The sequence below is a fragment of the Dipteris shenzhenensis genome, chromosome 17 (assembly GCF_047967505.1).
Source record: "Dipteris shenzhenensis isolate YYH24624 ecotype China chromosome 17, Dip_SZ_1.0, whole genome shotgun sequence".
Classification (NCBI taxonomy): domain Eukaryota; kingdom Viridiplantae; phylum Streptophyta; class Polypodiopsida; order Gleicheniales; family Dipteridaceae; genus Dipteris; species Dipteris shenzhenensis.
In genome coordinates, this window is record NC_141612.1 from 20,052,385 (window position 1) to 20,066,525 (window position 14,141).

A 14,141-nucleotide genomic window follows, 5' to 3' on the forward strand; every position below is an offset into this window, starting at 1 on the left:
TCTTCTTTGTTATAAAAGAAGGGGCTATTCCTTTGATGCCACACTCTCATTCTTGTATAGCCACCATGCTCTAATATATCCCCATATTTTCCATTACTCTCTCCCCTCTTTGTCAATACCATCATGCTCCTCCTCCTCCTCTGTTCTCCACACTCACCTCTTATTGATGTTCATACCCTTCCCCTTCTCCCTTCCCCTTCTCCCTCCTCCTTCTCCTTCCTATTTTCCTTCTACTCATGTTGCCACTCCCACATCCTCTTCTCCACTTTCCATTATAGTCCTCCCATGTCACCACTTCATCCCTCTTCTTCTCTCCCTCTCTCGTTGATGGGCGTTGAAGGCCTTTGATGAGCATTGAATGATGGGACACAAAGTGTTACAACAGTGGTTATAGTAGATCAAATATAGCATCTGAGTTTACGGGGCATGCCACACAATAGTTTTGATGACGTTAGTAGTGTTGGCACAATAAAGGAGTTTACAATGCAATGACGGCTAGTAAAAATTTTATCGTGGTGAGAATTAGGCTCTCCCTTTCACAACGAAAAAATAATGATCTCTTATTACATACGTTAAAAGCATCAATTTTATTATTTTCCATGAATTCAAAGAAACCAATAAGGCCCAACCAACCATGAATGATATCTTATTATATATTTGTAGAGCATCATTTAATCAATTTTTTATTTGTCATGAATTCGAAGAAACCAATGAGGCGGCAAACCATTTGTTAAAAATCATTATATCATTTCCTTTTTAATTATATACTAGATAATACATTTTCATATGGGTTTTGTTTGAATCAACATTACATGTGACTTGATACGTTTTTCACTAGAGATCAGTGAGCTGGTGTTACTTTCGAAAAATTTTCACGTGCTTTTAAAGAAAAAAGGGTTGTTTGGTTTTCTGGAGCTAAAACTTTATCGCCTAGAGTATCTTTTGAAGGATTTGCTCATATAGAGATTTGCTCATATAGATATTTGTACTTGAGAGGCAGAGAGAGATCATAGGAGCCAAGCTTGTGTCTTCCCGCAAGTCTCTCTCTCATCACCCCCCCTCCCCAAACTCCCCAATGGCTCCGTCAACCCCTTCCCCTGCACGCAAACCCCATGCCTTGGCCATCCCCCTGCCGGCCCAAGGCCATCTTAACCCCCTCATGCGCCTCTGCAAAACCCTTGCCTCCAACGGCTTCTCCATCACCTTCGTCAACGTCGACCCCATCCACCATAGAATCGTTGAATGCCTTGAGGAGCAGACCTTAGCTCAGCAGTCCTCGCCCGTAGAAACAGACGTCCAACGCCTTGATATCCGGCGAGTTCACATTCCCATTCAAGGGCTCGATATGGCTAACGATTTCCGACTATCGTTGGAGCATTTCTTCATCGCTACAGAGAGCCTCACTGACGCTCTTGCGCAGCTCGTAGAACGTCTTTCCACGGAAGGCAACCCCGTCACTTGCTGCATCTCTGATCTTTTTATATCAGGTACTGCACAGCAGGTGGCCGATAAATTTAACATCCCAAGGATCGTGCTGTTCCCTTCCAGCCAGAGCTTGAACTTATTGAGCTTCTATCTCTTAAAAGGCCAGATTCCTATCCAAGAAGGTATGGGCTACTTCCCGGAGCCAGGTAGAGACGAGCATATCACAAGTCTTAATCTTGGATGCTCTCTTTTCTGTCTTTGAATCTGCCACACTGACTCGCATACTGATGTCATAAGCTTTATGTATCTCGCAGCTCTAAACATCAGCATGAAGCGAGAAAGACCGCGAGAGCTGTTTCACGACGCCCTGCCTGGTTTGCCCGCACTGCGCAACGGAGACATTCCAGATTTTAAGCACATTGTAGACGACAATGAGTACATGTATCCCTTCATGGTACGTCAATGCGAGATTAGTTACGAGAAAGCCCATTCTATCGTTGTGAACAGCTTTGAGGAGCTTGAAGGCCCTGCCTTTACTGCCCTATCTGAGCGTCTGAATCTTCCCGTGTGCGGAGTCGGCCCGCTGGTTCAAGAGCTGGCCGGTGAATGCAGCACAAGCCTTTGGAAAGAGGAAGACCATTGCCTTCAATGGTTGGAAGACCAACCACCACAATCCGTCCTCTTCATTTCCTTCGGCAGCGTCACCATTTTATCGGAAGTGCAATTCGAAGAGGTCTTTTCTGGCCTTGAGGCCAGCAACCAGAGATTCTTGTGGGCATTTCGCCCAGGTCTGGTGGACGGTGCCGCATATACCTCCATCCCAGAGGACCTTGTCGCGAGGACAAAGGATCGCGGCTACTTCGTGAGGTGGGCACCCCAGCTACGAGTTCTGTCACACCCATCTGTGGGAGGCTTCCTGACGCACTGTGGATGGAACTCGACGGTGGAAGGCGTTGCAAGCGGGGTTCCAATGCTTGTTTGGCCATATTTCGCAGATCAATTTCTGGACGCCAAGTATATTGTGGAGGAGTGGAAGGTTGGGCTAAGGTTTAAAGCTGGAGCGGGCGGCCTGGTTGGGAGAGGCGAGGTGGAAGGAATTGTGAGGGCGCTGATGGAAGGGGAGGAAGGCAAGGAGCTGAGGAAGAGGGCTGCGGAGCTGAAAGACGCTGGACGCAAGAGTGTTGAGGTGGGCGGTTCGTCACACAAAAACATACAGGCGCTAGTGCAAGCCTTCTCGACTAGTGGATGAAGCTGCGACACTGTTTGTGCATCGTGCAATAAAATAGGTCGTTTTGCCTCAGAATAAAATAGGTCTTTTTTCCTAAGAATATTCAAGTGAACTAGATTGCTTGGCCAGCTGGGCTCTTGATGAATACTTCTCTCTTTTGCTATCTTGTTGAGGTTCACATGAGTCACGTTGTCAGAAATGATGCACAAGATTGATGTTCAATTGCATGCAACCTTTTGTAGAGATTTCGTTATCATCCAGTCCTGCTTGCACTTGATGTTGTTCATGTCGACAGTAAAACGTAGTTTTTCTTTTTTTCGGAGGAAGACAAATTCCTATTCTTTGCACTGTAAGCAAATCTATTGTCATTCCACTTCGAGCAAACGACAGGGAGATGTATTTCAGAAATGTATAAATAAGAAATCAAAACCAAATTGAGACAGAAGCATGCAACTGTGACAGGAATAATCCAAACCCAAAGCTGCATTGCATGTACGACAAAAGTTCCAGCACCATTTGCAACTTCATTGGATCCCTTTTTTCGAAAGCACAAATGTTTATTTTTTGGGTCAAATTATGTTCCTACGCTTTAGGAAATAGTACCTCCGCGCTCTAGCCGGATGGCCCTCGAGCGTGTTGTAACCTAATGGACCTACTGTGTTGTGGCTCCTTATGTAGTACTGCTCTAAAGTTCGTGCTTTGTCTACAGTGTCTGTTGTTTCCAAAACTTTGATTTCGAAATTTTCTTTGAAGGGCTTGTAACGCTGCAAGTCCTCTTTCATTTTCATCGGTGGTTTTTTACTGTGCTATTTGATCCTCCGCAACAGGTCCGTCGTGCTCCCTATGTATTTTCTATTGTTGGGCTTGCACGTGATGCAGTAGACGACGAGGCTCGCGCGATTCCCTTGCGCAGGCGCTTCAGTGGAGGCTCCTCCTTCATCTGGAGGCTCGCGTCTTTCAATGTCGTACCTGCGTAAACATTGAAAATTACGTTAATCATCAAGGTTTTCGGTATTTTTTTTTTCGTTTGACGTCCATAATAGAATGCATTTATTTACTTGCCTTGGTTTTTCTCTGTTGGCGTTAAAGGATCGTTTCCAATACCGAAGCGCTCCTCTTATAAGTCCCTGTCGAAAATATACGTAAGCTTCTCCATTGTCGTCACCGGGTGCGTCGCGTCGTGCGTCCCTCCAAATTGTTCCATGAATTGTTCGAGTATAGCCGTTCCTTGATCGCACGTCGTGTCCCTCAGCAACTCCAAGGATACGTTGTACCCGTAATGCAACAGCTCGCACGCATACGTTGTGATCCCTTTCATCTTCGTGTCTAGTAGCTTCTGCCCCTCTAAAATTTTCCATCATCCTATCGGTCTCATCGAACTCAATGTCAAGCTCGACAAGGATCTCTTTGAGGAGTCCTACAGGAGAAGTGCAATCCATGATGAGTTTGTTGTTCTTGCAACTCGTTAATTGTTTTTCTCAATTGTTGCGGTTTTTTTAAATTTTCGGAAGCATCACGTACCATTTGCGAATCTCAAGCCTCCCGACTGTCTTTTAGCTGGCAAACGCCTATTGCAGTTGTCAATGAAGTCGTGTAGTTCCGCATACGTGTTGAAGCCGTTGATGCAAGCTCCCGCACGTTCTCCTGCATTGTTTGCTAGCCGGAATTGCTTTGTGGTTAGGAAGAACCTCCTCTTTGCTGGTGGAGGTTTTGTTGCCTTCGCGTTGCTTTTGTATAGCTCAAATAGCTGCTTGCAGGCACGACTTATTACATCGTCTTTTCAAATGAGCTGTCTTTTTAAATCTTCAAGAAAAAAAGATTCTTTCATGCTATTGGAATCTACCTTGTCTGCGTCCATGTCTTATGCTACAATGTCCCGAGCTTTCTGATTCTGTGCACCTGTTCTCGACAACAGACAAGATATTAAAACCATTTTCCTTGCACGCATGTTTGACGTAACATATTCATGACTTGTCTCTGCCTTGTTCAATCTCTGGTAGTGAATACCTTTATGCACGTGGTTGTGTTGTCGGCTGTGAGAACTCTTGTGGAATTGGTCTGAATATGTCTGGATGTGGGCAATGTAGTATGCGCAGCCTCGTTCTCTCAATCACTCTGGACAACATCACGTATGCTAGGCCAAGGGCAAACACTCCTCGGAATATGAGCAGCGCTTTGTTGGATATGGTTGCGCCTTGGGATTTGTGTCCTGTGATAGCGTATGCTAGGGTTAGTGGAAATGTGGACTTGTGGAACCATTTTCCATTTATTGCCTTTCGCTGATGCTTCGAGCGTCGTAATGTGAGCACGGCCGCTGTTGTGTCCACGACGACAGTGATACCATTGATTTCTCCCCTGCTAGTTGCATTGATGCTCTTGATTTTGCACATTGCTCCATTTGCGGCACCTATTGCGAGGTCGATGTTTTCCGTTATCATTGCCTTCGCCCCCACGCAAATTTTTCCTATCTCATTGAATCTTTTGTCCTCCAACCATTCTTTGAGAGCTGGTTCGCTCGTGGCGTTACTGTGTATTTGAACATGCACAATCATCTCGGGAGTGTTGAATTTCTCCACAAGCTCATCGTTGAAGGTAGCGACATCGACTTTGTGCGTGCAAATGATGGTTGTTTCGGCATCGATGAAGTGGCATGCACCTTCCTTGTCGACAATGCACTGCCCCAAACAGTCGGAAATCTCGTCAGTTGTGGGCGTCCTGAGTCTTATGGTATGCAAGAATGCCAGGAATGGCATGTCTCGTGCATGTCGCACTGAGAATTGCATGTGGTACATTTTTGCTTGAGCCCAGTGCGCGGAGGACATGGTGGCACGGCTCGCAAAGATCCTCGCGGTGTTTGCAGACTGGCGGTAATTGTGCCAGGTCACCAAAAATTATGAGCATTTTGTGTCTGAATGGCTCATGCAATGTGCCATTAGTCACATTGACGATTTGTCTTACCACGAGATCGAAAGTCATCCTTGTTAGCATGGACATCTCGTCAATGATGATCGCATTGGCTTCCTTGATTGTGAGGTGTCGCTCATCCGTCTCATGGATGTTCAGTGGGTACTGACTACTGCGCACAGGGATCTTGAATTGGTAGTGTATAGTGGTTGCAATCCCGCTCAGCCGCGTCGCAGCCACCCCTGTTGATGCACAGAGTATTGCCATTTTGTTTTGCGCTACCAGATGCGAAACATAGTACCGTATCAAGAAGCTTTTGCTGCTACCTGGTGTTCCACAGACAACGTGCAGCCCCGAGCTTGTTGAAGCTAGGCTTTCGAAGACTCTTTGTTGTTCTACTGTCAATGCGGCATTGGCGACGGTGCGAAACTCGGCCATTTTTTCCAACATTCTCGTGCACGTTGGCCCTTCGACAGTTTGCTGGTCGATGTTAGGCGCTTCCATCAGGCAGTCTCGGATGATCGCAACCTTTTGCAATATCATATTGATCAACTGGTCTGTGTGGTTAGTCGCTAGCAAGTTCCTTTGCGTGTATTCGGTCACATACATCTCGAGGTCCTTGTTGCTCAATATGAGGCCGCGCATTTGGCATTCGACAAAGTAGGATCCAGCTGTGTTGGCAGGTGATATGAGCTCCGTTTCATTCCTGAAGCTGAGTTTTTGCAAGAGTACGTTGTAGAAGTACCCCTCTGGTTGACGTCCAGGGTGGTAGTCAGTGAATCTGACTACTCGCTCACATTTTGCGATCCTGTTGCCGAAGAGGTCAAGACCGACCGTTCCACGTTGCGTTTCCTTGGGCTTTCGGATCACATATTGCCTATGGTAATCGTAGAACGTGCTATCCTCGATGACGCTCGGTCTCCCACAGTATATGTCGACCGGGTGCAGGGTGACATTGTTGTTTCGCGAGATGATGCGTTGTCTTAGAGATGGTGGGGAGGAGTCGACATAGTGAACGGTCTCACTCCTTGTAATTGTTGGTATCTGCATGCAGTTTAGCACGGCCTCTGTTGGAGAGGTTGGTTTTGATAGGATGCTCACGGCGATGAGTTTCAGCTTTACTTCGTCGAGATGTTGCAACCCCAAACGCGAGGCGTCTTCTGAACGGATGTTCAGTTTGCCCATTGGTTCAGATTTCATCGCATACTTGAGGAGGTAGTGAGAGATTGAAGAGTTTGTCACCCGTTGTATGTTCATGTGCACACCCCACAACAGTAACACAGAAGGGTGGTAAGGGACGACGTTTCGGTGCTCATGTCCTGGCCGGTAATACAACCAACGTTGCGTCGGAGGGTCGAGGATGGGTTCATATTCTGGCTGTGGTTGCGAAAGGGAAGACGTGCTTGCAACTATGGTGTGACGGTCCGACGTAGCACGCTTTCCTGCATACGTGCAACTGCTTCCTGAGAACTAGTTCTCGCAGCCTTGTGTTTCAAGGATCCAGGGCCTCGTCCCTAGGGACATAAGCCGCAATCTCATTTGCAATTCGCTGACGGTCATCATGGTGGACCCACAATATGACATGGGCGTGTAGGGAGCCCCTGTTTTGTATCTCATAACGAACTACATGGTGGTGTATTCGGCCAAGCAGACCGTCGGATGAAAGCAAATGCTTGTGCATGAACATGTGGAAGCGTGCATGGAAAAGTGCCACGCATTCAACAGGACAGTCCTTCCAAGTGAATTGCGCATTATAATGTGTTGCGATGCTCTCGATCACATTAATTTCTTGCCACCGTGTATCGGTGACCTCGTCTGCAGTGAATGTCGGAAAGAAATCTGGGAGGCCCCAAGCATCGACCATCGTTATGAGGTCCTTCAGTTGCCGTCGATGCCACGATGGGGACCCCGGCATTGTTGATGGCATGCTGTAGCGAAGCACGTGTCTCATTGCGTCTTCATCGATCGTGGCAGGGTTGGCTTTCCTATATTGGTCGATGTCTCGTTGCAAGCATGTAGAGTTGCTTGAATTGGCAATCACTGCCCGTTTTAACTGGAACATGATCAACAAGTACGGCTTGTAGAGCATGTAGATAGAGAATAAGGTGCATATTCTCATTTTCACATAGTTGCTGAACTGTATGCAGCCATCATAGTAGCCCCGTCCGAAAGGGAATAGGAAGGGGAACACTACTGACTCCATGGTTATGTCAACGCATGCACTGCCAGCTGCTGCTACTCCGTCGACGTGGAATGAAGCGACCCTCTCTGAAAGCATTTCTGTACCCTGTAGCTGTATGGAGGCAAACTCATGCTTGTCCCTTGCATCAAAGGCATGACGGTTCGTGGGGTTCACCATGTTTTGCAAAAGCAGGAGCTCAAGGCTGAGATTCCGCTATTGACATTAACTCGAAGGGAGCTGTCTCATCGTGTAGTTCCAAGATACCTGCAATGGTTTGAGGACTCAAGATGCACATACCCATCTTGATGTCCGCACGCTCTGCTAAAGAATTGTACTTGCGCAATATTGGATTGTTCTCGATGTTGTATGCGAGTACACCTAACAGCTCGTTAGTCACGATTTCTTGACCCAAGCTTAGTGGGATGTTTCGCCAAGATATCAGAGGATTGTCTAGAAGTGACCTTCGCTCAAGTGTGCCACGAGCAATCGCATTTGCAGTCGTGGTAACTGAAATGGATATATCTATTATGCTTAGCAGTTGTGTGTGGAGGTGGTTTGTTTTAAGCAACTGCCGAGAGTACTGTGGCATCAACCGCACAATGTATCTGCTCCGCTGGGCATCTCGTGTGCAGCTTTGGCATTTCCAGTAAGTCACTTGCATGCCCATATTCTCGCAGGCATCCAAAAGTATCATGTTTCCGAGTGCAGCGCTGTGGCTCGAGATGCCTATGCCTTGCGAAGAAACGATCCTTTGGTTTGCAGACAGTAGCGTGGTTATGCCACAGACACCGCAGATTTGAAGGCTAGAGAAAATAGCCGTGCAATTACTAACCCATTGCTTGTATCTATCTGTGATGGTCAACCACGATGATGTAGCTGGCCTCAAGGACATCTTTCTTGATGTTATATCAAGTTGAATAGCTCGACCTCTGGCTGCTCTGAGCGTTGACGAATGGTCATGTTCGAAGGAGTTTCCGGTGGTCATTTCTACATCGTGACATGAATCGATGTCTTATGTTCAAGTTTAAACACGTACAGGGATTAATAATAAAACCATCCGAAACTTTGCTACAATTTCACTCACGTGGTTTTGTCTAAATGCAACAGGAAAAACAAAAAGGACTGAAACTCTAACTTTAGAAGGTGAAAGAATTGATAAAATAACTTGAATCAAGCAAATACATTTTGTTGTGCGTACCTTTAGGAGAAGACACTCGTTTGGAGGCTGCAAACATCTCGAAAATAGAAGTGTTGCAGACATGATTAGTATGTTGGTCAAACCAAGCAAATGTAATGTTCCCTTGCGGAAAGAGAATGTGCGAAGAAGTGTGCATGCTCAAGATGAGGTGTAAAAAAAAAAAAACCATATGTAATGTATGGTGGAGAGCCGGCACATGTCTCTCCAAAAATTATATATCATAGGGAAACATGCCATCCCCCCGTTTCGAATAGTCACCTCCAGTGTTGGAGGTGTAGTGCATTAATGCGGACCAGAGCAACAGACGATGCGGAAACATTTCAAAATCGAAATGACCATACATTCTACTTACGTGGAGTATCCTTTGTGACATCCACAGCTCGACGAGAAGTCGCCTATTTCTTTGCTGGAATGTTGGAATCTGAAAAACAATCATGATTAGTCAATATGCATTCCTCATGTTCTGCATGTTTGGATATGTTGGTTAGCATATGTGCAATTTCCTAAAGATGATAAATTCAAGCACAAAAGCTATACACAATCCAACGTCAGACATCGTCCATGTGCTGATATCTATCTCTCGGAGGCTTAGTTCCTTTAGTAATTATTTGTCAATGCTGCGAGCTTGTAGCGAGCTAGAGAATGTCAAAATTTCTCATCAGCGTTTTAATACTTTTGTCTATCGATCTATATGCACTATTGATTGGAAATTCCGAGTTGTAAAAGGGGGTTCACATCCCAACCTACAACGAAACAAGGTTGTGGCAAGCCAGCGCAACACGGAGTCGGGCTGGACTCCTCTATCTTAGGAAGATAGAGTATATGGCAGCCAGGGGGAGAGTAATCAACAGGGTTGTCCATCAAGAGAATGTAGTTCTCTTACCTAGTTGGGATTGAGGACCATAAGCATTCTTGGCATGAGTAAATAGTCCTGGCTCTCGTCTTGTGTGGCTTTGAGCAAAATTTTTAATGCAAGGATTCTGTAATATCCATGCACGCAAGGGATGTAAGCATCACGCAGGGCTTTCAATCACAAAAAGTCCTGCAATTATGGGAATTCAAAGTTATGCCTAAGGCTTGAAAAGCATTACTTTTACTACAAGGGATTTTGTAATATCCACGCCGCACGGTGAAGAGTCTCTGTAATGAGATAGAACTAAGACCTCTGCTAGCTCCACAACTTTGAGCCTCATATTTTTATTAGAGTTAGGAAACTCAATCTGAGATTGGATCGAAGGATTTTGGAACTACGTAGACTGTATGTACGGCTAGATGCACGAGTATATGTATGCAGCAATAGGCCTCCCATACCCAAAAAGCAAACTATGATTTTCATCATTATCAAAGAATGTGGCGGAGGCATGTTTTGTTGCCTATACAGACACCACGGCTGGTCGTTGCACTTCCTACTACTAATTCTCTAGATTCATTAACTAGAGGATCTCTCGTTGCAAGCCCACGTTCCGACTCTCACAAACGCTGCGTCGGAGTGTCTTTGAAGAGCTTAACGGATGAATAAGTTTCATAAGCTATCGACATATGGCATCTATGAACGTCTGAGAAAAATGGACGCAAAGGTGATCTCAGCTCCAAACTTTCTTTGTGTGATCATTCACAGCATTTACAGAGCTGCAAATTAGCAGCCATTTTGGCATGAAATTGTACCTCTGGATGGTGCTTCAATTCAAGGCTTCAAAATATCACGCACGCCATAACTCGTTTGTCGTTTCGTCTCCCCTTTAGGAGACGAGTACTCCTTGCATTTTTGGTTTCAATATCATCCCGTCTCTCCGTTCAGACATGCTGCCTGCGTTGATTCTTTACAATGTCTTACTACAGCGTTCGCTAACAGATTGCCTCGTTAATCATTTCATTTATATGTCAGCCTGATTTTCTATGCTCCCGCCGGATTTTCTACGCTCGAAGGGGTCGAGACAAGTCGCAGAAATCCCGGAGCGAAGTATGTTGGAAGCCGAGAGGGTGAGGGGGAGTTGAAAGCTGCAGAGGAAGCAATGCAAAAGCAGGAGAAGGGTGCGAGAGGTGAAGAGGGAATCACAACGAAAGAGTGGGGGAGAAAGAAGAAGCGAAGAAGAGGGAAGAACTGCCACGTTCCGACTCTCACAAACGCTGCGTCGGAGTGTCTTTGAAGAGCTTAATGGATGAATAAGTTTCATAAGCTATCGACATATGGCATCTATGAATGTCTGGGAAAAATGGATGCAAAGGTGATCTCAGCTCCAAACTTTCTTTGTGTGATCATTCACAGCATGTACAGAGCTGCAAATTAGCAGCCATTTCGGCATGAAACTGTACCTCTGGATGGTGCTTCAATTCAAGGCTTCAAAATATCACGCACACCATAACTCGTTTGTCATTTCGTCTCCCCTTTAGGAGATGAGTACTCCTTGCATTTTTGGTTTCGATATCATCCCGTCTCTCCGTTCAGACATGCTGCCTGCGTTGATTCTTTACAATGTCTTACTACGGCGTTCGCTAACGGATTGCCTCGTCAATCATTTCATTTATATGTTAGCCTGATTTTCTACGCTCCTGCCGGATTTTCTACGCTCGAAGGGGTCGAGACAAGTCGTAGAAATCTCGGAGCGAAGTATGTTGGAAGCCGAGAGGGTGAGGGGGAGCTGAAAGCTACAGAGGAAGCAATGCAAAAGCAGGAGAAGGGTGCGAGAGGTGAAGAGGGAATCGCAATGGAAGAGTGGGGGAGAAAGAAGAAGCGAAGAAGAGGGAAGAACTAAGAAATGGTTTCACAGAATGTCTCCTAGTGTGTTTGTGAGGAAGAAGGTCCCACTGACAACAGTTTAAACAGACCGATCTATAGCCATAAGCTTCGTTGAACCTCTCAAAGACACAGAAAGCATAACGAAGGAGATTCATGGGCAGTGGCTCGATACAAGCTTCAGTATAAGCACGAGCAAACCTAATGGTGACGGCACGTGAACATTCGAAAGCCAATACGTGAGGGTCTCTTCACAAATCAATAGCCTTCATAAAGCAATCTATGTTGTTTTTGGCTTACGTTCATCCGTTTCACCTATATTTAAAGGTTTTGCCTTGGCTTTTTACGCAGTTGGCTTTTTACGCAGCTTTTCAAAAGCTTTCAAAGCTTTTGGGCTTTCAGAATTTAAAAAATCTAAGGGTGTATATTGTGCCATGTGGAAGCACAGGATTTCAGAATTTGAAAAAACGTCCTAGTGCTGGCCAAGTAAAGATGTTCAAATTGGTTCACATCTCATATGAAAATGTATTATCTAGTATATTATTGAAAAGGAAATGATATAATGATTTTTAACAAATGGTTTGCCGCCTCATTGGTTTCTTCGAATTCATGACAAATAAAAAATTGATTAAATGATGCTCTACAAATATATAATAAGATATCATTCATTGTTGGTTGGGCCTTATTGGTTTCTTTGAATTCATGGAAAATAATAAAATTGATGCTTTAACGTATGTAATAAGAGATCATTATTTTTTCGTTGTGAAAGGGAGAGCCTAATTACGATAAAATTTCTACTAGCCGTCATTGCGTTGTAAACTCCTTTACTGTGCCAACACTGCTAACGTCATCAAAACTATTGTGTGGCATGCCACATAAACTCAGATGCTATATTTGATATACTATAACCACTGTTGTAAGACTTTGTGTCCCATCATTCAACGCTCATCAAAGGCCTTCAACGCCCATCAACGAGAGAGGGAGAGAAGAAGAGGGATGAAGTGGTGACATGGGAGGACTATAATGGAAAGTGGAGAAGAGGATGTGGGAGTGGCAACATGAGTAGAGGGAAAATAGGAAGGAGAAGGAGGAGGGAGAAGGGGAAGGGACAAGGGGAAGGGTATGAACATCAATAAGAGGTGAGTGTGGAGAACAAAGGAGGAGGAGGAGCATGATGGTATTGACAAAGAGGGGAGAGAGTAATGGAAAATATAGGGATATATTAGAGCATGGTGGCTATACAAGAATGAGAGTGTGGCATCAAAGGAATAGCCCCTTCTTTTATAACAAAGAAGAGGGGGCTCTCTCCCATAAATGCATCTTCCCACATGCATGGGGTGGAGAGGGCATCTTCCATGTGGGTGGAATGTGGTGCGCATCCTCAATTTGCAATCGACAAGTTGAGGGATGCTTTTTCCACATACTACAAGCCCCATATCTCTAGTGCAAAATGCACTTGATTTTTCCCTCTTATTTAAATACACACATGGGTGGGTTGGCACAAATGACTCTTGCCACGTCAACCTACTTTTTCTTTATGAAAATATTATCCCTTGGACTATTCCACATGGGTCCACCAGCCCACATAGATGAGAAAGTCTAAGATGCCCTACCACCTCTGCCAATTAAATACAATACATCTCCTTGGCCTTGACCATATATCACTTAATGTTTCATGGGACCACCTAGGTCGAGGTATTAAATACAATATGTCTCCTTGGCCTTGACCATATATCACTTAATGTTTCATGGGACCACCTAGGTCGAGGGGTGGCACGTGGAGATTCCATTGCATCTCACCATACTATATTATTTGATCCATGGACTATGTACAACACACCTATGGGTCCTCTTACTTGGAAGGGTAGCACATGGACATGCCCTGCCACCTCAACCTTGGGCCCTTGCCACTCCATATTATATTCTACTAATGCCATACACATATATTCACTTCTACTTATTACATTTACAATGGAATTTTTTTTTACGGCGGTAATAGATTCCCCCCCTTAGGCATGGAATACACGGCATGCCCATGCTTGGGTCACAACCGAACAAAGAAAGGCTTGAGATGCCTTTTGTTGAACACTTTCCTCCTGTGCAACTCCTGCAGTTCATGAACCTCCACTGATCCATTGATGCATTCCTTGATGACCTGGTATGGTCCAAACCACTTCGGAATAAACTTTTTTTCCATTTGGTGGTCCAATTTGCTATCAAAGCACAAAACCATGTCTCCTTTTGCAAAATGATGCTCCCACCCCTTTCGGATCTTGGCATCCAAGCGGGCTTTTTGTCGATTCTTCTAGATCTTTGCATGATGCAAAGCATGCTGCTGGGTCTCATCCAATTTTTCAAGTTGAACCAACCTGCCTTTCAACTTGTTCATCTTCTAACATCTTTCCTTCCCATGCCAACCTCACTGCAGGTACCTCTATCTCTAGTGGCAGAACTACTTGGGTACCATACA

At 45.2% G+C, this 14,141-nt stretch overlaps 1 protein-coding gene across 1 annotated transcript; it reads left to right on the forward strand.

Moving 5' to 3' along the window:
* The first annotated feature begins 1,032 nt into the window (after positions 1–1,032).
* On the forward strand, positions 1,033–2,750 carry LOC147891819 (UDP-glycosyltransferase 85A1-like). The gene is made up of 2 exons (XM_087388118.1): positions 1,033–1,607; positions 1,740–2,750. Exons 1-2 carry the CDS (start codon positions 1,076–1,078, stop codon positions 2,672–2,674), a joined length of 1,467 nt encoding a protein of 488 aa, XP_087244244.1. The 5' UTR covers positions 1,033–1,075; the 3' UTR covers positions 2,675–2,750.
* The last annotated feature ends 11,391 nt before the right edge of the window (positions 2,751–14,141 follow it).

Coding starts and splice junctions, on each gene's coding strand:
- LOC147891819 (XM_087388118.1), top strand. CDS start 1,076: ATGGCTCCGTCAACCCCTTCCCCTGCACGCAAACCCCATGCCTTGGCC. Junction 1,608..1,739: donor CCAGATTCCTATCCAAGAAG/GTATGGGCTACT, acceptor TGTATCTCGCAG/CTCTAAACATCAGCATGAAG.